This window comes from Mytilus galloprovincialis, chromosome 7 (assembly GCF_965363235.1).
Source record: "Mytilus galloprovincialis chromosome 7, xbMytGall1.hap1.1, whole genome shotgun sequence".
NCBI classification, from domain to species: Eukaryota; Metazoa; Mollusca; class Bivalvia; order Mytilida; family Mytilidae; genus Mytilus; species Mytilus galloprovincialis.
The window spans coordinates 37,733,506-37,760,405 of record NC_134844.1 but is presented as its reverse complement, the minus strand read 5'-3'; the positions used below and the strand labels follow the sequence as shown (position 1 = coordinate 37,760,405).

The following is a 26,900-nucleotide window of genomic DNA, read 5'->3' as shown; positions in this document are numbered from 1 at the left end:
TATAGTTTGTTCTTATATTATACTGTTACACCACTGTCCCAGGTAAGGTGAAGGGCTGGGATCCTACAGGAGCCTGTAATTCAGTGGTTGTCGTTTGTTTTTTTATGTTACATATTTTTTTTCGTTCATTTGTACATAAACTAGGCCGTCAGTTTTCTCGTTTGAATTGTTGTACATTGTCATTTCGAGGCCTTTTATAGCTGACTTTGTGGTATGGGTTTTGCTCATTGTTAAAGGCCGTACGTATATGGTGACCTATAGGCATGATAGGTGTGTCATTTAGGTCTCTTGTGGAGAGTTGTCTCGTTGGCAATCATATCTTTTTTATAATGGTTTACAATATCCGAATCTAATGAGTTTGTGAATAAATCTATCAAAAGTCTGCGACCAACTCAAAATTTCATGTGAAGGACAAGCATAAAATTAGCAATTAATTATTTTTTTCTAAAATTAATATGGCATAACAAGGATATTACTTGTAGCCAAGACATTTTAATATTTTTATTTGATCAGCAATTCTGACGTCATCATACAAATGTATTCTATTTATAACCATAACATGAACTTACTCAAACACACCGAACGATTGATTCGAGAACACAACGTAAACGACAAGGACATGGCTCACATCTTTATTTTGGTATGTTACATCGTTCAGACATTTCAATAGGTTTGGCGATACATTATGATATATCAGCGTGGCTTTGTTTTCACATTGTAATTCATTATTAAGAATAAATAGGTTTAAATTTCATGCAATTTGAATGTGCTAACGTGCGGAATCATTATGTTATAATTATTTGGAATATAAAATGTGGCTTTGATATTTTTGGCATATTTTCTTGAAAATTATAATATGTCCAATGATAAAAATGATCAACAAGACAAGAAGTGCACATACATGTACGTACATACATTTGTAAGTCTGATTGCCGAAATCGTTAGTCGGCTAATTTTTACTGCCCTTAAATCTATTATCGTGATAGCTAAACCAGATAAATAAAATTTACAATTAGCAATTTAATTTTAAATGTCTTGGTTATCCACACAAAATCTACCAATAAGCCAAAAGGGCCGATTCCTTCAGTCGACTCGTTATTGGAGTTACTGTCTTTTTATTTGTATATCTTTATTCATATAAACCAAAATCCATGGTACAGAGATATATTATAAACATTATTCTAATATGACGTCCTTATTACGCTTTGTAAACAAAGCCGTGTTCTAATGAGCACAAAATATGTTTGACACATGCGCACGAACTTACTGTTTATATTAACGTTATTTCCATCGTTATCCTTTAAGATATATACATTTAAGCAGCTAACATAAATTTTTATTATATTTTTTATGAAACAACATATATTTACCCTGCTCGTAATATAGCAATTAAACTTATTAAATATGAAATACAATGCACAGACTCCTCCAGGAGGAAACGGGAACAGCCAAACATTTTTACGGTAATTTCGTACGCTTCGACCTATAAAAGTACTGTATTTGTCCTATTAGAATCGAAATAATTCCTTCATGTCATGCTCTATGCTCATTTTAACATGGGTAGGCATGATAATTGACCACATTTTACACCTCGCTAACGCTCAGTGTAAAATATCGACAAATATAATGCCTACCCATGTTAAAATGAGCATAGAGCATGACATGAAGGAATTATTTCTTAAATAATATAACCTACAAATGTACAGTCAGAATTAATACAAATGTATGACCTACAATAAGATAAAAAAAATCCTAGCTACTTGTAATATAAAAACACATTGTGTATGAATACAATATAATATATGTTTCCCCTTAGAGTTTATGAAAGTATTAACCATTTGTGTTGTTGCTTTGTTTGCCTATCAGTACCTAAGACTTGTACTAGATAAATAGAAACTTTAAAAGTAAAAAAATGAACAGCAGGATAAGATCTACAAATACGTCATCAAGACTGAAATTGTCTAATTACTTTAATTTTTTTTTTTTTAATAAAATGTGGCCATTGTTGTAGATGTCGGTGAGCAACATATATTCATATAGGCTCCTTGGTTTCACTTAAAGTCATAAGAAATGAGTGACCGGTGAAAAATAATGCTCTTCAAATTCTTGAACCAATGCATACAAACATCATAAACTTAGTCTTCTGTATATTTATATGCATATAATTTTAATAGCTGAATTTTGAATATATTTATAATTTGAATATATTTATGTCTGGTTGTTTTGTTCAAGCATCGGTGACAATATAATGGAATGTGATACGACTGTCATACAAGTGAGAGGTTTAGCTAGTATAAAACCAGGTTCAATCCACCATTTTCTACATTTGAAAATGCCTGTTCCAAGTCAGGAATATGACAGTTCTTGTCCATTCGTTTTTGATGCGTTTTGTTATTTGATTTTGCCATGTGATTATGGACTTTCCGAATTGATTTTCCTCTGAGTTTAGTATTTTTGTGAATTTATTTTTGATATTTAAACATATGCATTATTTTTTTTAATTTGAGGTTTCTTAAGACTTTAAATAATTCGTAACTAAATATTTTTGTTTTACAGCTTCTACAGATAAGTGTGTTATTGTGTGTGTTGGTAGATCTGACGTCAGCCCATGGTGCAGACGATGGTAAATAATTACACGCTATTAAAAAATGCATGTAATCATGTATAAAATGTGATTATAATACCAAAATTACATATATTTTAATTTATACATGAAATATGTACCTTTTCAAAGTAACAAAATATAAAACTGAAAGAGCAATAACTGATCTTAACTGATCTTGCAAATGTTTCTATAACAAGTTTTAATTGTAAGTAAATGATCTAAAAATACATATTCTATTGAGACTGCATGGTTGCATGTGCGTTCTTCAGTATGTGAACTGCTGGCCAATACAAACTCATTTAAGAGAAAAAGGTTTTTAAAAGTATAAATTAGTTTAAAAGGGCATTAGGTGTCAAATTCATGTTCACCGGTTTGACTCAAATTCTCATACTTGATTTATAACATACAAGAGACATATAAAGTATAAAATAAACAATTCACAATGCCCGAACTCGACAATAAGTATCAACAGTTCGTGTATACTTTAGTCTAGACGGATCTAGACGCCATCTAGTTTAAAAAAATATTTAACGTGTTAATTTCATTCACTTACAATTATGTTTTTTTTCTATTTCAGCCAACCCTTGCACTAGTTCACATTGTCAAAATGGTGGCACGTGTAGAGCAGACGGTCAAAGCTTTCATTGTGAGTGTCACGAGGGATATGGTGGAGATTTTTGTAACCTTGGTTAGTATAATATTCAGTAACTACTTCCGGTGTATTTAAATATTCCACAGGTTTTGTGGGTTTGTAAAAAACATTCTGTCAGTAACATTCACAGGCGCTTGGGTCTAGGATACAGTACAGATTTTTTTTTTTTTTTTTTTTTTTTTTTTTTTTTTATTAAAATATTCAATTTTCTATATTTATAATACATATCTATCACTTCTGTGCATGTCTCACTCGAAACTAGGTGAGACATGCACAGAAGTGATAGATATGTATTATAAATATAGAAAATTGAATATTTTAATAAAAAAAAAAAAAAAAAAAAATCTGTATCCTAGACCCAAGCGCCTGTGGTAACATTTACAAATGATTTATCTGTCGGTAACTACTTTCAAGGTTAATGATCCCAAGGACAAACTTTTTTAGAGATAAACTGATGCATATAATAACTTCTTTCGATATGCATATTTGTTGATAAAAACTTTAAGTATTCGTATCATTTCTGTCATTTTGACATCAGATGGCAGGTTACTGTAACATACAAAGAAAAACTGGCAATTATATGTTACAAATTGTACTGGAGCTTAATGCTTTGGAGTGAGAATTAGGAATGTGAGCAGTACGAGGCATTATTTTCTATGTTCAAAAGACACCTAAAACACCAATTGGACTAAACATTATAACTAATACGTCGAAGAAACCAACAAAATCAAGACCAACAAGGAAAAATGTCAAACAGACCAATAACAGCCTACAAAACATTGTGACCATAGATATAAAAGTTAAGACTTAAAAACATAGCTCCACCAAATATCAGGATGTTCTCTGGTGCTCTAGAAGGGTAAGCAAGTCTGATCTGGGTCCACATGATTTGGCACCCTTCATGTTGATTACAGCAAGAACACATTCGATGACAGGTCTCATTTATTGATGGCTTTGATTTAATAAAAAAAAAATGGAATTATGGATACAACAATTGTACCATATATCTAGTCATCTGTGACACAGATATTCCAAAATGGTCAATCAAAATTATGATAGTTCGAAGGGAAACTTACCACTAAGTACGCGAGTTTCAAAGGCTTACGGATAAGCTCCAAACCTGTATCCAGGAAAATAATGATAGAAAACAGAAGCTTTATTATTCGGTTTCAACTGTTAGATTAAATACGCAATGTACAGCCACTGCTGTGGTATTGCATCAAACAAAAGGAAAGTGCACAATAGGAAAGTTGTACTCATCTATCCTGTTGTAAAATTTAGTTCTCAACCGATCCTCTTTTCAATTTTTAAATTTAAGTCAGGATAACAGTCAGACGTCATTTTGTCTTTTCTTATTTCGATGCCGTTTATATCCAAATATGCTTTGAGTTTTGCTAATTGTTAAAGGCAATTCGGTGTTTGATTGTCGAGATCTCATTGGCGATCATACCACATCTTAATTCTAAATTGATTGTATATTTTGGATCATTTATTTCATGTTCGATTGATAATGCGTAATACAAATGCATTATAATTATAGTATAAAGGGTATCTAAAGGGTTCAAATGTTTGGTATATTACTGCACGATGAAAGATCTTTGGGATTTTCTAGTATCCATCTATTTCTCTTAGCTAAAAAAAATGGAAGTTTCACAAGCAACTCGCACGAAAGCAACTCGCACGACCGTACGCGATTGCTGATAAAATAGAAATAGATGTTAGTAATTTGGAAAGAGTTTTTGAAAAGTCTCAGTAATATAAAGTTGTTTATATGGACACTAAGTCTTGTGTAATTTGGGTATCCAGTACAGTGCAGAAAAATCCAGTTCCTCTTCGTTGTTGAAATTCCAAAAGAAAATAGAACAGACTGAATATGATTGTTCAGGATTTCCTTTTTGGTAAATGTCGAGAAAGTAAATGTTGGGTTTCCAAGTGAATTTTCAATACCTTATCACTTTTTTAATTAGTTTATGTAATGTGATTTACAAAAACAAACTACAACGTATATTATTTGTGCTTTCTGCAGGAACAACAGCATATTTGTTATTAAAGTAGGACAAGTTACACCAACACTTGAATCTGCAGTGAGAGGTTGTGTAAAATTATAATGACTTGTATTTACAGATCAGCCAGTAATTCATCATGCTATCGTGGTTGGCGATAATGTTAAACTTGAGTGCTATACAAATGTAAGTTTACCCAGGCTGTTAGATGTTGAATGGTTTAAATCTGTAGACGGAAACAATACACGTGTCAATCTAACAGCTGATGTCACTAAATATTCCGGTGGAACATTATCTAAACACAGCCTGACAATATATCGTACCAACTTTGATGACACTGCAGGTTATTCCTGTCGGACCAATAATACGGCCTTTGAAGTAAACCAAGAATTCCATCACGTCGCAGTTGAAGGAGGTAAAACAAAAATAGTTAGACCAATATATTTCTCATTAATCAAAATGGGTTATATCATGCAAATGTTTGCGTTATATATTTATTAAAAAAATTAATAAGCTGTATAAATGAAAATCGTTAAATTTAATTATTAAAAACCTTCTAGGGAATGTTTCTGTAGTTATGCAACTTGAGTCATAAAAGAGTAATGTCCACTTCCCAACTTTGGTTACACATACAAATGTAAAGTGAAATCAAAATCTGAAAATTGTTGACGCCAATTAAACATCAATATCAATGGCCTGAAACAATTATTCTCTCAATGTAGCTTTATAATATTCATTAGTCGATATAAAAAAGTTAAACTGTGCTTGCATAAATTTTGAATATGAATGCCGATAATTATTCTTGTCTTTTGAATCGGTAGCCAGCGGTCTAGGTTCTCCTCGTCTCTGTAACAAATGGGAAATGTAAATGATCATTCCAATGAGCAGAGGCCTTAACCGAGGCCCCAAATAATAATGTGAGGCGACGGTCTATTATATAAAATTAATATATTAAAGCCTCGTTCACACGTACATTAAATTCGAATTGAATTCGAATCGAATACAAATCGAATTCGCTAATCACGTTCACACACTCTTCTTCCTTGATTAAACATAACTTTTTGTTAATACGAATTAAAACTTAACGTCGTTCGGACAGTAAAGCGAATTTGACGCGCATTGCAATTGGAATTAGAATTGACGTTAGGACGTAAAACGTTTCGAATGCGAAAGTTAATCCGAATCGAATTCGAATTACGTGTGAACTCAGCATAAGTAAACTGTACAAAATAGAAAACGGAAAGGACAATTCCGGCCTTGTTGTGTAAAAAAATATCAAGGACATAAAACCGAGAATGGAACACACACATCTATCTGAAAACTGTATAATGTTATTATCAAAAAAAAAAAAAGGATAACAAAAAAAAAAAAAAGCAAATACTCCAGTAAATTTTCAACAAAACGTAATTATGAAAATCCGTAATGCATATTGAAACTTTCTTTTTTTTATAGTAAAATATGAATGTAGTTCCTTGAACGAAAATCAAGTCATACTGAATTACATAGGAATTGCAGTAGAAGTTGTTTTCGCGGATCAGACCAATACAGAATGTTTATTTACGCCTGTGGATGATAAGTATGATAACTTCACACTCACAGTAGGATTAGGGAATGTAAACAGCACCAGTAACGTTAGCCATCCATGTAATTTTACGGTAAGACAATTCAGAATTTTGAACAGTACCAGTTACGTTAGCAATCGATGTAACTTTACGGTAAGAGAATTCAGAATTTTGAACAGTACCAGTTACGTTAGCAATCCATGTAACTTTACGGTAAGAGAATTCAGAATTTTGAAATAACAAAGTTGCATGTAACAAATTCGAAAGTACTTGATCAAGAATCGGTCACCTACAGGTATTATATGGTTTTCAACTATCTAAAGAGCTTTTAGCCTTTTCTTCGTATTTAGGGGGTGGGGTGGGGGACCATATTTTTTAAAACAAACTTATGGTATCTCTGGTAAAGATATACATTTTATACTTTTATGCTCTACTTAAATACCTTGACTTTGAACAAAGAGCTAAGGCCATTTTCCCGTGTATTCTTTTCATTCGATAAGATAAGTAAATCGTGTTTTAAATAGCCAGATAAATGCTAATTAGAGTACATGAACATACGTCACATTATTTATTTTTATACCTTTACAGGTATAGAACCACTAATTAAGGCCCGGTCGGAAGAACATACAAGAAAGTAGTACATATTTGAAACAAAGAGTTCCTATGCATAGCTATAATATCGTTGTCAATAGGGGGAATATTTGGGTAGTTTTTGTATCAAATGAAAGCTTGGGTACTTGGGATCACTGTAGAACCCTTGTTGAAAGTTTTACTTGAATAAGAAAGAAGTATAGGAAATTTTAATAGGAGGGCACATTTGACCTGTTGTTCAGATCAGAAGTTCCTGTTTTTGTACTATCAAACTCCCGGGAACCAGTACGCTCTAATATGCAATTAAAGGTAATGTTGATTCTTTCAGCACAAGTCAGGAAAAGGTACAGTTTTGACATGAAATAACTGCCACTTTATTTGAACTTAAGAAAAATTAGCCATACATGCTTGAAATTGCAGAATTAAACATAGAAAGCAATGGTGCTATGAAGTGGTTTATACCTGAACAGGTATTCCTACAAAAAAGATTATTGATTTTTTTATATTGACTTTGTTTAATTGTTAACCCCCTTTATGCGCATAAGGTACCATACCACTTAACTTGTCAACAAGCCAAATAATATCGAACAAATTCAAATGGGATGCTGTTTTTCTCATTTTGAATATATGTATATCTGTATTTATCTTTTAAGGTTTTATCGTCTATAAAATAAGATAAGATAATATATATTTCAACCGGAGAACATCTTACATCAGTTGGTCATAGAACACCTTGTGTTACTAACACATGTTTTATGGCCTTTTCTGGTATTTAAACAAATCGGCCCTTCGTTGTGATACAGATGCAATAGGTTCTTGATGCTTTACCTACAATCACGATTTGTAGTGTTCTGGGGTGTTGTTTTATTTTCTGATGACTTAGGTACCGGTGGAGGGACGGTGGTAAATGTGTCATTTATTTACTAGTATCTACACAGTTAGTGAATTTGCGACAAAATTGTTGTTGACTGCATTTGTTACACATAATACCATGTTCAAAAAAGGTTTCGAAAAATTGTTTGTGTTGTTTTGAAACTTGTATACAATGATCTCATTTTAAGTTGTGTGTATATTACACACCCTCATTTGGGCTTCATTGCTATATAATAAATTCTCTTGTTATTGGTTATGTACAGGCACCTACATCAATTTGACGGCAGTTGTTCCTTGCATATACTAGTATGTAATAAATGTAAACATTGAATAGAAAGTAAGTCAAGAGTATTGACAGTCATGGGAATGCACATAATAAGCGATACATTATTTTTTCTTTAATAAAATGATATACTAGTATACTATAAAGTCAAAATGAACCAGAATGACTCTATGAATTAAGCCAACATTCGAAAAAATATGATAGAAACGTTAAAATTTAATATAACAACACAAAAAAAGCAAAAAGTCTAAGCGAGATTCGAACCTTATCTTCAAAACAGTCTTTGATTAGTAGTTCTGTAAATTTTTCTCTTGATAAAATTTTATTCAAATATGTACAATGAGACAATCACCAGACAGAACCTTGTGTCACAAACAGACAGTTACATATAGTCAGTTACAAACTTCTATACTCTACTGATGGAGACACGGCGACGCTTGGTTATACTGTCTTATTTGGGAGCTATATAAGTACAATTTAGAGATGTTACAATTTCTTTATTAAAAAGTTATTTTTACGTAATAAGGACACACCAAACTAATTTCATTTTTGAGGAAAAAGTAGTATAAGTTACAACAGTCACAAAAATTATTTTTTTTGGTTTGAAATGTCCTACTGGGGGGATAACCTGTTTTTCCCACCTAAAATCACCATTAATTCCGCATATTGCACTTTCATCCTTTTTGAAGGTTAAATTAACTATTTATCACACATATTATAATATATGTAAATCAAGATATTGATCAAAAAGTATTTTTATTTTTTGTTTTTATAGTAAATTCTATTCTGTCGGCACTTTTTGAAATTGGCCCTTCTGTGAAAAATATCGCGACAAATTGGCCCTACCTCTTTTATTTCAGAAAACCTCAGAAGATTACTTTTCAGGCAGAGTAATAGTGAGACGAACGATTAAGAGTGTTGACACTACAAAAGATAACGCCTTTGCTGTCCACTGTTCATATGTTATCACTACAAACAGTATGGCACAAATAACCACCAAGCCCAAACCGTAAGTTTGAAATCAGCTTTTAACTCCGGGTTTTGCTGGGTTTCGTGTTATTCAGTCTCTATTTTTCTTTTTATAAAAGAAAGAAAACAAAGTTAAAAGTGTAATCAATTCATGACATTAATTCAGTACATAGAAAGAAAATGTGGTATGAATGCCAATGAGACAACTCTACATCTAAGTCACAAGGTGTAAAAAGTAGAAAGTAAAAAAAGGTCAAATTACGGACTTCAATACTGAGGCTTGACTCACACCGAACAGCAAGCTACATGACTGCTAGTGCAAAACACTTCAAACAAGAAAACCAACAGTCTAACTTATGTTAAAAAAAAAATGAAAAACGCATAATTATGAACAATACCAACAAACGACAAACAGGTCCACTGTACAACATACTCCTGATTCAGAACAGGTGCATAAACATGCAGCGGGTTTAAACGTTTTTACAGGCATGCACAAACAAGAAACGAGAAACACTATGTATGCACAGCAAAAATAACACAAGCGCAACGGACAATAGCATTTATTACTGTTTTTTATCTAAAAGTCACAGCGAGGCTTCAACACTGAGTAAAAATATGTCTCTAACCTCACTGCAATTTTGAGACGGCCCCTAGCATCTGCTTGAGCAGAAAGCCAAAATATTTCTACTAAGACTTTGTATAAGACGTAACACCACCAACTATATCTTTTAGAATATACTGGAAAGTAGTTCGTTTTCAAAAAAAAAATAGATCGTACACATATATATTTATGTGCTGTTGTCTGATATACTTTGTGATTTTTCGGGGTTTTTTTCTTTGACATTCTCTTCGTCTTATGGGTTGTTCTGAATGTCCTCCTGATATATTCCACCGCCATTTAAAAAAAAACATCTTTGAAGCTATCAAATACTTTTCATTTAATTAAAAAAGAGGGACGAAAAATACCAGAGGGACAGTCAAACTCATAGATTGTAAATAAACTGACAACGCCATGGCTAAAATTAAAAAGACAAAACAGACAAATAATAGTACAGAAGACAAATCATAGAAAACTAAAGACTAAGCAACACGAACCCCATCAAAAACTGGGGGTGATCTCAGCAGCTCCAGAAGGGTAAGCAGATCCTGCTCCACATGTGACACCCGTCGTGTTGCTTATGTATTACACCTCCGGTAAATATTCTTATTCGGTAGGTCACATTCGTGAAAAGGATTGGGTATTGTAGTTACAACATAAGGAACATATCCGATATCATCTGTTATATTCTATAACGGACAACCAACTCGTGAAAAGGTCCGTAAAATTTACGAAGGGATGATTTCAACTTCACCATTTGGAACTCTTGGTATAATAGCTTCCTTGTGAGCAGCAATCCTCTATCAAGGAAATGATGATTGGAAATACAAGCCCGGGATAATATCGTATCATTTGGGAGATATATATACTCCGTATGCAGGCGCTGCTGGAAAGTTGCTATATAGAAATGGAAAGTTCACAATTGGGAATCTGAAATAATCTCTTTTGTCATAAAGTTTTATTTTCAACCGATCCTCATTGTCAACTTATAGATGTAGTTCAAGATTTGGGGCAGACTTAACTGAATCTGTAGTATCCTTTATCTCTAGTGAGATGGGATAGATTCGTTCAACATAACTATTACATTCACTTGTACAACGTGTTCAAAAGTACCATCGAAATATCATAATCTAATTACTGATCACGCGTATTATTGTATTCTTTGGCACTAGGAGCCACAGAAATATTGAATTACAATCTTGAGATCACAATAATACCTCATTTTTAAACAAAGCTTCAGTGTAAGAATAACTCTACAAAGACGCGATCATAATTTTATTTACACATGGTACAGTATTTACCGATCTGAAGATACTATTTCTGGTCACTTATATCTCAATTGTATGTAAAATCGGTTTAGCATAAGATGGCAAATTTGTGGTGTCCAAAATAACATATCTGCTGATATTGTTGATAGTCAATGTTCCGACGTTAATAGTAAGTATTATTTTAATAATAAAAAAAGAAGATGTGGTATGATTACCAATGAGACAGCGCTCCAACAGATATCAAAACGACATTGACGTTAATTACTATATTGTCTATCATATGGCCTAAGGCTATAATTGCATATATTTTGAATAAGAAAAGGTGACTTTCGGACTTCCGGACGGTGAAACCTTTAATATCTGCTGTGACAGACTGATACCATTGTTTAATCATTGATATAACGAGGTTTTATTTTGACGAGTGAAATTATTATTAGTGTTGTTGAATATTTACAGAATAGTTGCCCCTGTTCTACAGACACAGCCAAGTGGTCCAAAGTCAGAGGCATCATATAAAGTTGAAGTTCGGAAGTATAATGGAAGGCGTCTGAGATCTCCTAAATTTGGTGCTCGTGTTATTTTTAAAGCCTTTATGACTCGTAAGAATCTAATAATTTAGTATTATGGATTGCTCATGGTTAAGCTATGAACCACAAATTTCCCGTTATATGAAATTTCTTAATATACAGGGTGCCAAATATATGGCAAGTCGTTCGGAATAGTCATTCAAAATGAAAATGTGTGTGTCTCTCTTTCTCTCTGTATATTAATAACCAAGAGACCACTAACTATTATTGAAGACATATGTGACCCTTCAGATGACACTTTGATTTTTATTGAGTTTAAGGTTTGTTGCGGCATAAAGAATTTAATTATATTCATGTTTTAAAGTCACTATATATTCTATTGTAATATGATTCATTGGGCTTCAGTATGTTCAGTTGTGTTTCTTAGCATTCCAATGTGAAAATTTAAAGATGTACCAGGTCCTATCGCACATTACTATTTTTGTTAAAGTATATTTATGCAGTCTCCGTTCTCAATATCTAACATAAGTCATTTTTAAAAATTGTTGGTTCTTAGCATTGTGTAAAAGTTTAACAAAATTTGGATGAGGAAAACTTAAGTAAAAGTGTGAAAAAGAAAATCAGTCTGTAACACTTTTAAAACCATCATCGCATTTCGACGTAGCAAACAACAACATAGCGTCTGAATGCCATTATCGCACATTGGCGTGAGAAAAATCACACATCAGCAAGATCATCGCGGTTCAAAACAACACTAATTTAAAAGAAGAAAACATCCATCAGTATGATCTATTCTTATTAACTTTGCTTTTTTTTAATTGCAAAGGTGGATCGGAGGCAATAAGGTCAACAAAATCATTTGTCTTTTTAATGTAAAAATGTCTGTTTATGTAAAACATCAAGTGTATTACCGGTTTTATTTAAAACACTCATGATGTGCTTCAACTGGTGATAACAATCCGAAGCTTTCTATATAATTGGACATCTGTAAATTTTAGAACAGCCACCATGCGTATACGGTACAGGAAATGCGTACCCTTCCGGAGCACCTGATTTCACTCCCGGGTTTTTGTGGAGTTCGTGTTGTTTCTTAATTATTATTTTTAACTGTTTATGTAAATGTCCTTTGGTTTTGTGAGTCTTTGTTTCCTCCTTGGTTTTGATTTTTATTGCCTAATTGCACAGCAGTTCAGACCATTACACTTCACAGTCCCCATCGCAACTCCGAGTCATAAATACATGTATATACCTGTATGCAAATAGACAAGTACTTGCAATTGTATAATGGTGATTTGTCTAGCTCTGTCTTAATACGTAATGTATAATAGATTAAAATATAGATTAAATTGTTGTTTTATCTCTTACTCTATAATAATGATTGTTTCTGTTGGCTTCACTAGTTAGCGAAATGGTTCCTCTGGGATGTTCCATTCCCGTTTCATTTTTTTTAATTTTGACATTATTTTCTTTTTCACTTCTAAACTTGTTGAACACACGGGCTGCATTTCTTCAACTTAATATGGTTCAATTGAAGAGAGTAGACTATTGATTTGACCAAAACATTTTATATTTCATTTAATTACATACTAAAATATATAAGTTCAAATAAACAACAAATTCAGAAGAAACAATTAACGATACATGGACTCGCTAAATTGTTTCAGAAATTTATGGGTATTTTAGACTTAACCCCATCCAGCTAACAATCGAGATGACCTCTGAACACTAGCGATGTTCTTATAACTCAATATTAATATAAATTTAAATTGACAGACAAATTCTGTACTTGTAACTGCTTAATGATGATTTTTACATCTTGATGACTGTGAGAACATTCCGATGTATGGATGTCGCCGAGATTTTCATTACTTAAGTTTCGCTTTGGTTTTGGTACTAATCTATTAACATATTGGATACTCAGACATTAACGAGTGCAAACTAACATTCCTTATCGTTTGTTATAAATACATTTCTTCAAAGAATACTGATAAAAATAGTTTTGTTCATACATAAATTAATAATATGAAAATATTTTGTCGTTAGATATATTTAATCATTGATAATAAGATAAAACTATAGAGAATTATTATAATACTATTCTTCATTTTATTCATGATTTTAAACGTAAAACACAACTATAAGTTTTTCAACGCTACCAATCATTTTTTTTTTAAATTCAACACTATAAGGTATGGAGGAAATCTGGATTCAGAATATTCTTGACCACAATATTTTTTCCCCATCAAATTGGGGATCAGAACATTGTTAGAGGTCATCCATAATTGTCAACCATTTTCCAAAGTGTACAAAACGTACATTGAGGGGAGGGGTTAAACAATCAACATTTTGACCGTACGCTTTCAAAAAAATAAAAATAAATTAAAAACCAATTCTTCAGAGAACAATTGAAGGTCTTTCCACCTCGATAATAAGAATGAAATTTAAAAAACGATGTTAGAAAAGGTCTCTCCTTGTTGATGTTATTTGGTTCTTCAAATTGATATAAAAAATAAGACTAATAGGTATATGCAGAAGACTTGAAATAATTTTTAGCAAAGGTCAAAATCTAGAATATCAAACTGACCTTTGACCTTGACCTCAATTTCAAGGTCATAGGTCAGGGATCTCAAATCAAAAGACCCTAGGTCAATCATTTGTATGGTTGTGGAGAAATACCGATTTCAAATACATAAGGGGAGAAAACTTCTATAAGCGTTAACCAAAACACTTCGACTGAAATAGATTGAAGTTGCGCCTTTTTGTAAACAGCAATTTGGCAAACAAATCATATCATTTACTGTAACAGTTTCTTTTGAATAACGATAACAAGCAAAATTCAAAATTTATAACATGACCTTGACCTTCGACCTTGATCTCAATTTCAAGGTCATAGGTCAGTGAACTCAAAACGGAAGACCGGAGGTCAATCACTTGTATGGTTGTGGAGAAATACTGATTTGAAATACATAAGGGGAGAAAACTCCTATAAGGGTTAACCAAAACACTTTGACTGAAAAAGGTTGAATTTGCGCCTTATAGTAAACAGTTATTTGGCAAACACATCATATCATTTACTGTCACAGTTTCTGTGGTATGACGATAACAAGAAAAATTCAAAATTTAGAACATGACCTTGACCTTTGACCTTGACCTCTATTTCCTTCAAATGGACCAATGACTTCATATCAAAAGACTGTAGGCCTCTACGACTTATAACGTATGAATTGATCCAACAAATCGCCTATCTTAAATTTTCAAAGGGAAATAACTCCCATAAGATGTCTTCCGATCACTGAAGTTAAAATAAACCAAATCATTATTAAGAGTAGACAAACAATTATGGTGAAAACAGTTTGCTTAAATCTTTTACGGTTTTAGAGATATAGCGATAACAAGAAAAAGGGGACGCGGGGAGATAACTCCTATAAGAATAAGTGTTCGGTCACACAGGGTGAGTTTTGAAACCCCCATTACTGTACAACATCATTGGCCAAGAAATCCATTCGATATGTAGTAAGACAAAAAAGCATCTCAGACGGCAGAAGAAGAAAAAAAAATAATCAGAAGAAAAACAAAAGGTCTTTCCACGAAAAATGGAAAGACCTAATTAAAAATCAATTCTTCAGAGAACAATTGAAGGTCTTTCCACCTCGATAATAAGAATAAAATTTAAAAATCGATGTTAAAAAATGTCACTCCATGTTGATGTTATTTGGTTCTTCAAATTGATATAAAAAAAATAAGATTAATAGGTATATGCAGAAGACTTGATTGATTTATTATGAACAGAAACTAATTTTTAGCAAAGTCAAAATCTAGAACGTCAAATTGACCTCTGACCTTGACCTCAATTTCAAGGTCATAGGTCAGTGATCTCAAATCAAAAGACCCCAGGTCAATCATTTGTATGGTTGTGGAGAAATACTGATTTGAAATACATAAGGGGAGAAACTCCTATAAGGGTTAACCAAAACACTTCGACTGAAATAGGTTGAAGTTGCGCCTTTTTGTAAACAGTAATTTGGCAAACAAATCATACCATTAACTGTAACAGTTTTTTTGAACAACGATAACAAGCAAAATTCAAAAATTTATAACATGGCCTTGACCTTCGACCTTGATCTTAATTTCAAGGTCATAGGTCAGTGAACTCAAAACGAAAGACCGGAGGTCAATCACTTGTATGGTTGTTGAGAAATACTGATTTGAAATGCATAAGGGGAGAAAACTCCTATAAGGGTTAACCAAAACACTTTGACTGAAATAGGTTAAAGTCCTAATTGTAAACAGTTATTTGGCAGACACATCATATCATTTACTGTCACAGTTTCTGTGGAATAACGATAACAAGCAAAATTTAAAATTTAGAACATGACCTTGACCTTTGACCTTGACCTCAATTTCCTTCAAATGGACCAAGGTCTTCATATCAAAAGACTGTAGGCCTCTACGACTTAAAACGTATGAATTTATCCAACAAATCGTCTATCTTAAATTTTCAAAGGGGAATAACTCCCATAAGATGTCTTCCGATCACTCAAGTAAAAAAAAACAAATCATTCTCAAGAGTAGACGAACAATTTGGTGAAAACAGTTTGCTAAAATCTTTTACGGTTTTAGAGATATAGCGATAACAAGAAAAAGGGGATGCGGGGAGATATTTCACAGTCCTATAAGAATACGTGTGCGGTCACACAGGGTGAGTTTTGAAACCCCCATTACTGTACAACATCATTGGCCAAAAAATCCATTCGATATGTTGTAAGACAAAAAAGCATCTCAGACGGCAGAAGAAGAAAAATATATATATATATTAAATCAATTGCTTTTAAAAAGCAATTGTAAACGGTCTTTTCCCCTTTTGAAACATGATTGATTTTTTTTTTGGGGGGGGGGGGTTATTTTGTTTTGTTTTGTTTTGTTTTGTTTTGTTTTGTTTTGTTTTGTTTTGTTTTGTTTGTTTGTTTCTGTAAGGGGTCTATATTATTCCGGGGGGAAGTTTCATGTTTAGTTCGGAAAGTTTTGATTTTATTTCAGGTCCAGCGCGCGCTCGCCAGATTGAGGAGACATCACGTGACGCGGGTTTATAATAAGTCTTTTTATTTCTCTTTAGGTGGGGACGTTGAACAGATAACATGTATAGAGACTTAATGTACACAATGTAATTTCTTTTGTCGTTGTAGGAAATCGACATTTTGATCACAGTTCAACAGCAGTGCATGCTTTGGATTTAATTGATCCGGTGTAACTTTAAAACACGTTTAAGGATTATTTTCTGATAATGTACATTTTTCAGCACCTGTTTGTAACACAGATTAGTATTTCAATCTAGGAGCGGACATTTTATTGTAATTTACGGACCTAGCAATCGATTTTAACGACATTGCAATTTGTTTTCTCTAGGAAAATTCTTGAGAGATATCTGCACCACGTTGTTTTATGAACCTTTAGTACATGTATGCCCTGCTGACTGCAAATTTTGGGGTCGATTGGACTTGTAGTTTCAGAGTATAACTGATAACAAACATGTGGGTTTTTTTTCAGAAGAGATGTATGAACAATATTAAAAACCAATTGTTCAGAGAACAATTGAAGGTCTTTCCACCAGGAAGAATCTATTTAAAAATGAAAATATTAAAATTTGATTTTAAATGTCAGTTTCAGCATCAAATGACAGCTTATTCTACGCCGATTCCAAAAATATATGGTTTCTATATAGAAAAAAATAGAAAAAAGGAAGATAATCTTTTACTTCCGGTTTAAAAAAATTACTTCCGGTATTGTTTGATAGTTTACTTGACACTGATTCCAAAAATATATGGTTCTGTATACTTTTACATTGATTTAGTACAAAAATTAGCTACTTCCGGTTGACAAAATGTCACTTCCGGTTGTCTTTTTAAAGGTCACATTGCTTACAACCTAATGCAAAAAGTCCCATGGCTTTTTCATGTGTACATATGAGGTAAAAGCAAAGGTCAAAATCTAGAGCGTTAAATAAGCATATGACCTTGACCTCAATTTCAAGGTCATAAACCAAGGACCTTAAATAAAAAGACTCTAGTCCTCTACTTTATATTGTTAATGAGTTATATTGCCAAACGTATGATATTAGATATAAAAAGGTGGAAAACTCGCATCAAATGTCTACGTACCCTTTCGACTAAGATTTATGTGTTACGACATGTCGTAACTAACAATTTTGTGAAAATATTTTGTCAATATCTTATATGATTTCTGAAAATAAGAGATAACAAGCCAAAATCAAAATTTTAATCATGACCTTGACCTTTGACCTTGACCTCATTTTCATTATTTTGGACCAAGGACCTCAAATCAAAAGACCCTAGGCCTCTAACACTTATGGTTTTCCAGTTAAAAATACATATCACTTATATCAAATATAAAAGGGGAAATAACTCTCATATGGAGTCTCCGGATAGCTTCGGTCAAAATTAATCAAATCATCCTGAGGATATAACGAGCAATTTGGTAAAATAAATTTGTCGGTTTCTTATACGGTTGCGAATATAAAGCGATAACAAGAAAAACAGTGTTCGGGGAGATAACTCTTACATTGAAAAGATTTTGGTTACGCGGTGTCAGTTACAAAAGCATAATAATTGTTCGATATCATATACCATATGTCTAAGCGACATCTTGCGAAACAAAAAAAATATGAAGGAAAAAAAAGTTGGCGGAAGAAAAAAAATAATAATCAGAAGAAAACCAATAGGTCTTTCCACGGAGAAGTGGAAAGACCTTAAAAGTCGATATGTTTCAGTTTATTTTAAATGCAAATTTTTATATTAAACTAAACTATAATAATAGACAGTATTTTTTTTTTTTTTTATTAAAATGATTGATTCTCGTCTTTAAATCTAATCTGTAAATTATAGTTGATGTACACTTTTTGAAGGAGGATGGGCGGTCGGAAAAAGTGTATGTTTTGTACACTTTTTGAAAATGATTGAAAATTATGGATGACCCTTTTGGATCATGATGTTAAATGGTCGTTCCCTTATACATAGATAAAGCATGATGTGTTACATATGTAAATTACTTTATCCTGCAATCAGCCATCTATTGTATAAATAACAGGTATACAAATAAATGTTTGCCCTATTTGTACATTACTAATAAAGTCTCCTGTTACCCCGCTTCTATATTGAGCACGGGGTTATGGGCATTTTTCTTTTGTGAACCAGTTCATTTTGGGTGTCCCTTCGCATTCTGCGTTTAAACTGTCGATTTCTTTGAAATAATAGAGACAATGGTTTACATTTGACAACGAACGTTTCGAGTGTTGGATGTAAATTTCAGGATAAAAACAATATAATTATGTACATTTAATGTCTGTGTCATTTTGGTCTCTTGTGGACAGGTGTCTCATTGGCAATCATACCACATCTTCTTTTTTATATTTTTTATACTTATATCTTAATCTTATCTTATCAGCTGCAGGAAACGAAACAGCTTTTACCGTCTCCAGTTGTCAAATATCCGATAATAACAAAAGGAAAGTCATACCTGTTATAATAAATGGGTAAGTAAATTTTCATTTTACTACAATCTATTATAATGCAACATTGTTACTAACGTTCATTTTGATTGGATAACGTCACCATTTTCATGGCACCAATTCGCAATTGGCGCTATTAAAACGTACGCACACTTGCAGACGACGTATGTATAACTACCAGGCTTCTCAAAAAAGAAAGCAAAGTTACTCATTTTTATTACGACACAATATATACACAAGACAAACAAATATATTTCACGGCACAGGATAAACACTCGACTATACCACTGACAGTCACATATAAAATGTAAAGTTAATGTTAATTGGGCAAATTTAGCGTCGAGTCATTAGAAATAATAAATATAATCATCCAAACAAATCGAATCAACATATGAGCTAGCCATAGTATAAACAAGCACATCTTATAAATAAGTACATACTATAGAATACAATAATATTCATAACTAACACAGTTGCATGCGGCGGGTGGGAGAGTAAATAATTTCAACGGATAATTTTCAAATGTACCACGAATCCCGAAACAGAGCGTCCTATATCCAGGTAACAAATTAACCAATTAGAATAAGGAATACTCGGAAAAATTTCTTCCGAGTAAAAGTAAACAGTGATTCACGTAGTAATTATCCATTTTTATAAAAATCAAAATTTACACGATTTGACGAAGTTTTCTGTCATTTTCGTTAAAATAGAGATGGCAATATTGTATTTTAAGTTCCGACGGCATCAATTGGCGTTAACTATGAGAACGGTCATAAACGGTTACTCGGCATCAATTGGCGTTTTAAATATGAGAACGGTCATAAACGGTTACTTCTCTAAAGACTTAATAAGTAAAGTTGTTGTAGTCATAAACTGTACTATAGCAAATAATTAATCTATAATTATATATCGTTACTAAATCGTTACTAAATTTCAAGAACACACAGTTTTTCATTCATTGATAACATTGTCTTATATTATAAATTATATTATTTTGTTCTTAATCCTTTTTGTAGGTGTTAGTACATGAATTATTTATACACTATTACTTTTTTTCAGCTGTGGAACAGGCCACCCTTTCAAAGTTACAGAAGGTTTTAAAATGAGCGGACTCACAGGGAAAAGTCCAATTTTTAAAATGTTCACTTTACGTAGAGGACATAGATTAAACATTGCATGCCAGTTTTTTGTATGTAACGAAAGTTGTGATGGGGTAAGCTAATATGTTTATTTAAGAGTCAGTATTTGGCAAAACTTTTAGGAATTTTTGGTTCTCAATACTGTTCAACTTCGTACTTTATTTGTCCATTTTAACTTTTTTTATCCGAGCGACACTGAAGAAGTTTTTGAAGACGAAACACGCGTCTGGCACACATACTAAATTTCAAACCTGGTATGTATGATAAGTTTATATTAATGAGGTATAGTGCCTGGTATGATATTGACAATGAGATAACTTTCCACCAGAGACCAAATAACATAGAAGTTTTAAACAACTATTTTAGGTCATCGTTCAACAATTTACAAAACCCATATGGCATAGTAATCTATCTTTTTTGCTTGCCAACCAACATGTAGAACAAAGTGGAAAATGTTAGTTTTGTTTATTATTATGAAAACTGCTATAAATAGAGAAAGTTTGACAGAAGCAGATTGGTTTTTTACATTAAAGCTGTCGAGACGACTTATAGGAGTTATTGCTGTTAAATGACATATTTTAATATTTGCTTGTGTTTTTTGTCTTAATATCTACAATATATATATATATATATTCATAGATAGAAACTTTAAATAAGAATAATGATTACCAATACAATTTAGAATCTCTAAGTCTAAGAACCAAAATCTTAAGTTGTCTTTACGTATATTGAAATAATTGCTCTTTAATGACTACTTTTACCTTTTTTAGTGTTTTTTTGCCTTTTGTCTTGAAAATTGTATTCGAAAAATATGACTCTTTAAATAAGAAATATGATCAACAATACAAAATCTACAAATAAGCCAACATGTCAACTCCTTATTGGAACTGTTGCTCTTTAATGAAGATGCTTACAAATTTTTTTTTTTGCGTTTTTTGTTTAATGCCCTAAAATAATATAAATTTTAAAAGATGATTGACATTTTAAAAAAAAATATACCAATAATTATCAAAAGAACAGATCTACTACTTAATCAAATTTTGACGAAATAATTGTTGAATACGTTTTTTTTTGTTTGGGGCAAAAATTTTAAGAAGATAGAATCTATAATGAGAACAAAAAAACTTGTCAGCAATACAGAAAAGACAATTTTTGTCGAGCCTGCGACTTTGGTTACAGAAAGCTCGACATAGGGATAGTGACCCGGTTGCGGCGGCGGCGGCGGCGGCGTTAGCTAACTTCTTAAAAGCTTTTATATTTTAGAAGGTGGAAGACATTGATGCTTCATACTTTGTATAGGGATACCACATGTTAAGAAGTTTCCGACAGCCACTCAGTCACATGTCCAATGTCCTTGATCTCATTTTCATGGTTCAGTGACTACTTGAAAAAAAAAGGTTAAGGTTTTCTGTAATGTTAAATTCTCTCTTATTATAAGTAATAAGCCGGGATAACTATATTTGGTATGTGGGTACCTTGGCTGCAAGGTCCTCATGCCCGTCAGACAGTTTTCCATTGACCTCGATCTCATTTCATGGATCAGTGAAGAAGGTTGAGTTTTGGTGGTCAAGTCCATATCTCAGATACTATAAGCAGTAGGTCTAATATATTCCGTGTATGGAAGGTCTGTTAGGTGTACATGTCCAACTGGCATCATTTTCACGGTTAAGTGGTTATGGTTAAGTTTTTGTGTTTTGGTCTGTTTGTCTTATACTGTATGCAATAGGCCTAATATATTTGGTGTATGGAATGATTGTAAGGTGTACATGTCTAGCTGGCAGGTGTCATCTGACCTTGGCTTAACTTTAATGGTTCAGCGGTCAAAGTTAACTTTTTGAGTTTAGGTCTTTTTTTCTAATACTATATGCAATAGGTAACTGTATTTGGTGTATGGAAATATTTTATGTTCTATATGTCAGTCGAGCAGGTTTTCTTTGACCTTGACCTCATTTTCACGGTTCATTGCTCCGTGTTAAGATTTTGTGTTTTGGTCTGTTTTTTTTAAACAATAAGCAATAGGTCAACTATATGTGTTGTATGGAAGAATTGTAATCTGTGCATGTCTGCCTGGCATGGTTCATCTGACCTTGACCTCATTGTCATGGTTTGTTGGTCAATGTTTAGTTTTTTTGTTAAGTTTATGTGACAGTTTTAATAAAGCTTTATATTTAGGACTTTCAACATAAAATCAGTGATAAGTAAAGAAGGCGAGACATTTCAGCGTGTGAACTCTAGTTTTGATTTGTTTTCTGATTTTTTCTTTGGGGGAGGGGGGGGGCAGTCGATGTGAAATAATCTCTCAATGCTGGCTGTTAATATATATTTATTGTTTTTTAAAATAGTATGTGGTCCAAGTACACAGTTATCGTCCTTTGATTATAGTCCCTAGTTTGGACAGTGTGTTACTTGCCAATTTTTTTCATACCCCTTCCAAATTTATTTCTTCATGTTTTATGCCTCAAATAGCAAGTAGGGGGATGAAATGACACTGTAAACGGTTTGGGTCATGAATTTTAAAGTCAAGTAGTGATTTGGTCCAGCTAAAAAATTAAAAACTAGCATTTCGGAAGCTGTCAATTGATTTCAAGACCCCCTTAACATAAAACTGTCCTATTTTGAGCAAGTCTAATAAGAGCTGATGAAGTTTTCTATAATTTTGATATAGTTTGTCCAAAAAGTAGTACAACACACTGTGAAAACATTATTCAGAAAGCGCAAGTGGGATTTTTAAAATTTTCATTTATTGTCTAAAAGAAATGCACTACGAAATAACTGTGGTGTCGGACCATGCGTGTTGTTCATTTGACTTACCCCACTACAAACATTATTGGTTTGGTTCGATTTAGAACCTGACATGCTGCAGTTCAATTTTCTGTTGTTGACGACTGTGTGCTGACCTATAGCTGTTAGTAGCTTTTAATATTGACTGATTAACTTGACTTATTAGGATAATAATTTACTTTAGAACGCAACGCATTATCCATCAACACTAAAACGAAGACGAAATCTTGAACAATGATAGGTCTTTGTAAATTTAATCAAAAATGAAGAAATCGATCCAATTCACGCCACCGTATATTCACACATGAGGTTTAGGTTTTGCTCATTATTGAAGGTAATATGCTATACTTTATTTGCTAATTTCTTCGTCATTAGGTCTCTCTGATGGAGATTTATATTATTTGAAGTCATACCACATCTTTTTGAACGTTAATGTCCTCACAAACAATTACTAGTAAGCTCTTGGATTTTCACAATTTTATCTTTAAATTTGATCTTTAATGGACATTTGTCTCATTGGCGATTATACCACATCTTCTTATTTTTATTTTCATCTTTCAATTTCTCCAATTTATTTTATAGACGAACAAATCTCTGTTTATGCACAAACCACTAGTAATGTAGCTCTAAAGAAAAGTTTTGAGAAACTGACTTCATCATGGTACTTTCATTTTTGTCATTGGTAATCTGTCTGTTGTATTTGGCAGAATACTTTTAAGCAAAAAGTCGACATCCATGGAGAACAAATTGTGTTTCTAGAATCTTTAAAGATGATGTCCTCTCACTGAACTTTTTTATATAAGGCGACTAAAATGATCTCATATACATACAATAAAATCATAGGATACACAAGAAACCAATATGTCTAGTTCTCAAACATTGACATTCACAAAGAAACCGACAGTAAAGGTATGTTAAACTACTGCTTTACAAATAAATAGATTATTACAAATTTCTCGTTGTTTGTTTTTCATTTTGATGTAGCAATAGTTTAGAACCTGTGTTTGGAGTACATACTATCTTCCATCTCATACGATATTCACGAGTGTGTTAGCCGATCTAGTTCAACGTGTTGGAACATGAGTATCAACAAGGAAACTAAAGCTTTTTTTTTTAAACCGCAGATTCTTAAAGTCATACGAAACTTCAAATAAAAAAAAATTATGCATATATTTTTTATAACTAAATACGTTACCTTTTTATTAAAGATCTGATGATTGCAATACGCAAGCGCGAATGGAAAACTAAACGTAAACATCGCTCCGTCATCAAGATAACTATATCTTATTGTACCTATTATACACGTGCTTGCCTGAATATCCATGCTTCTTTGTTGATTGTTGACAAACGGGTGACACTCGTTTAACTTCGGCTTCAAAACACGACCATTAATTTGATGCTATATTTTCACAACAACACTGACTGATTGAAATATTTTTTGACGATTATACGAAATTTGTGCGAAAAATGATAAAATCGTGCACAGAAGACAAAGTTTAAGATATATGCATATGCATTGGTTCAATAATTAGATTAACATTTTTTTACCGGTCACTCGTTTCATATGACTGTAATATTAAAAGTGATTTTTTGAGCGTTTTAAGGATTCTATCATTATATATTTGACCGTTATTAACATATCTTTGGCATAGATGTACACGGACAATTATCGTCTATGTTTGAGCATGTAGATAATATAATACCCCCTTTAATATATGTTGACTTATAAACTAATGCATCTTGTCATTGAGTTATATTGGCATGAATAACACGACAAGAACACTAGTGCAACAGGAACTTACTATTCTGTAGCACCACTGCTTTGCCCATCCCTGTTTTTTTGTCGGGTGTTTCAACTTTTCATTAAGTTTTGCTGTTATACTATATGATATATTTTTCTGGTCGTTTGTCCTTTATCCCATTGCATTCACTACTTTTTGTGGGAAGGGGGGGGGGGGGCTGAGTGTTCTGTGCATATTCATCCAAATGCTATTAGCATCAATATTACAGATTTTAAAATTGATGTGATGTTATGTGTACATAAGTCTGTGATTAAAGTTGTTTAATCTTCTATATAATTCCATATTTTTATTGTTATTTCAGAGTTCCTGCAAAAAGACATAACTATAGAACTGGAATAGTCGCCTGTTTTAATAAACATGTTCTTCGTATATAAAATAGTTCTTTGTATGTAATCCGTATGTTATAATTTTATATTTGTATAATTATGTGCTATATATTACAAGCAACTATATTTGTTATGATGTTTAACAATACAAAAAAGTTATCGGGTCAGCGGAAGCTTTTATCATCAGTTATCGCCCTCGTCTGTTGCAAACATACAAAGACTAAGCCTCATAGTTTTCAAACCCATTAGACCGATAATTTACACACATGACCAGTATCATTCAATTTGAAAGGAGTCTTGTTTTATGATGTATAAGATTAATTGTCGATTTCCCAATATTTTCATTCAAGTAGTTTAACCTACTGATGGACTGAGGACTGCAATATTTCATGAAAATAATAACCTTGTACTTATGTTGTCAACTCGAATACAAGAACAGCAAACCTGCTCAAGAGACCACCTATATTAAGCAAAGACCACCTATATTAAGCAAAGACCATTAATTTAAGATCCCTCTGTAGTACATTTCATATAAATTGAACCTGACAATGTATTTAAAGACCACCTATCTTAAGTGACCACTTTTTTGGCTCTAGCAAGTGGTCTCTTAAAACAGGTTCACTGTACTAGCAGTAACTTTCCCAAAGAAATTAATTTATTTCGGGCCGATACAAGTGTACGTCCGTCCATGCAAAATCTCACTGTAATTTGCAACAACTAAAAAATATTTGAAGAAGAAATATACAAAGCAAAATCCTAGTCTTATGTTATGAAGAGGGATAAAACTATTAATACTGTATAGCGGGTTATTTTCGCGGGTGTAAAATTTCGGGATGTAAAATTTCGCGATTTTTATGGAAGAAGGTATACGAAATATTTTGGCGGATTCAAAATTTTTATCAATTATTATACTTTAGTATGTACACTTTTAGTTTGGCGGAATTTATTTTGGTGATTTTGTTCTGTCCTCGAAATTTAGCGAAAATTTACACCCCGCGAAAATAACCCGCTATACGGTATTATATCCGTTTTCTGACTTTTACTGCATTGTTCATATTTTTTACTAGAAAAACTGCAAAAAAAAACATTAAATCGTGTTGTATAATTGTGTATTGCAGTACAATTTATTGAATGACCCAATATCAGTTCGGCATGATCACCTTAATGGCTCTTTCGGTTTGTAATACCATTACATAAAATTGAGAATGGAAATAAGGAATGTGCCTAAGAGACAACAACCCGACCATAGAAAAAAACAACAGCAGAAGGTCACCAACAGGTCTTCAATGTAGCGAGAAATTCCCGCACCCAGAGGCGTCCTTCAGCTTTTAATGGAAATGGGGAATGTGCCTAAGAGACAACAACCCGACCATAGAATTACCAAAATGTGGTCTTTCAA

The 26,900-nt window shown here is 32.6% G+C and overlaps 1 protein-coding gene across 1 annotated transcript; it reads left to right on the top strand.

The window, feature by feature from the left end:
• Positions 1–584: 584 nt before the first annotated feature.
• On the top strand, positions 585–25,568 carry LOC143082914 (uncharacterized). The gene is made up of 10 exons (XM_076258923.1): positions 585–640; positions 2,557–2,623; positions 3,183–3,293; positions 5,382–5,675; positions 6,713–6,915; positions 9,430–9,578; positions 11,861–12,003; positions 19,390–19,477; positions 20,513–20,666; positions 25,477–25,568. Exons 1-10 carry the CDS (start codon positions 620–622, stop codon positions 25,495–25,497), a joined length of 1,251 nt encoding a protein of 416 aa, XP_076115038.1. The 5' UTR covers positions 585–619; the 3' UTR covers positions 25,498–25,568.
• Positions 25,569–26,900: the final 1,332 nt, after the last annotated feature.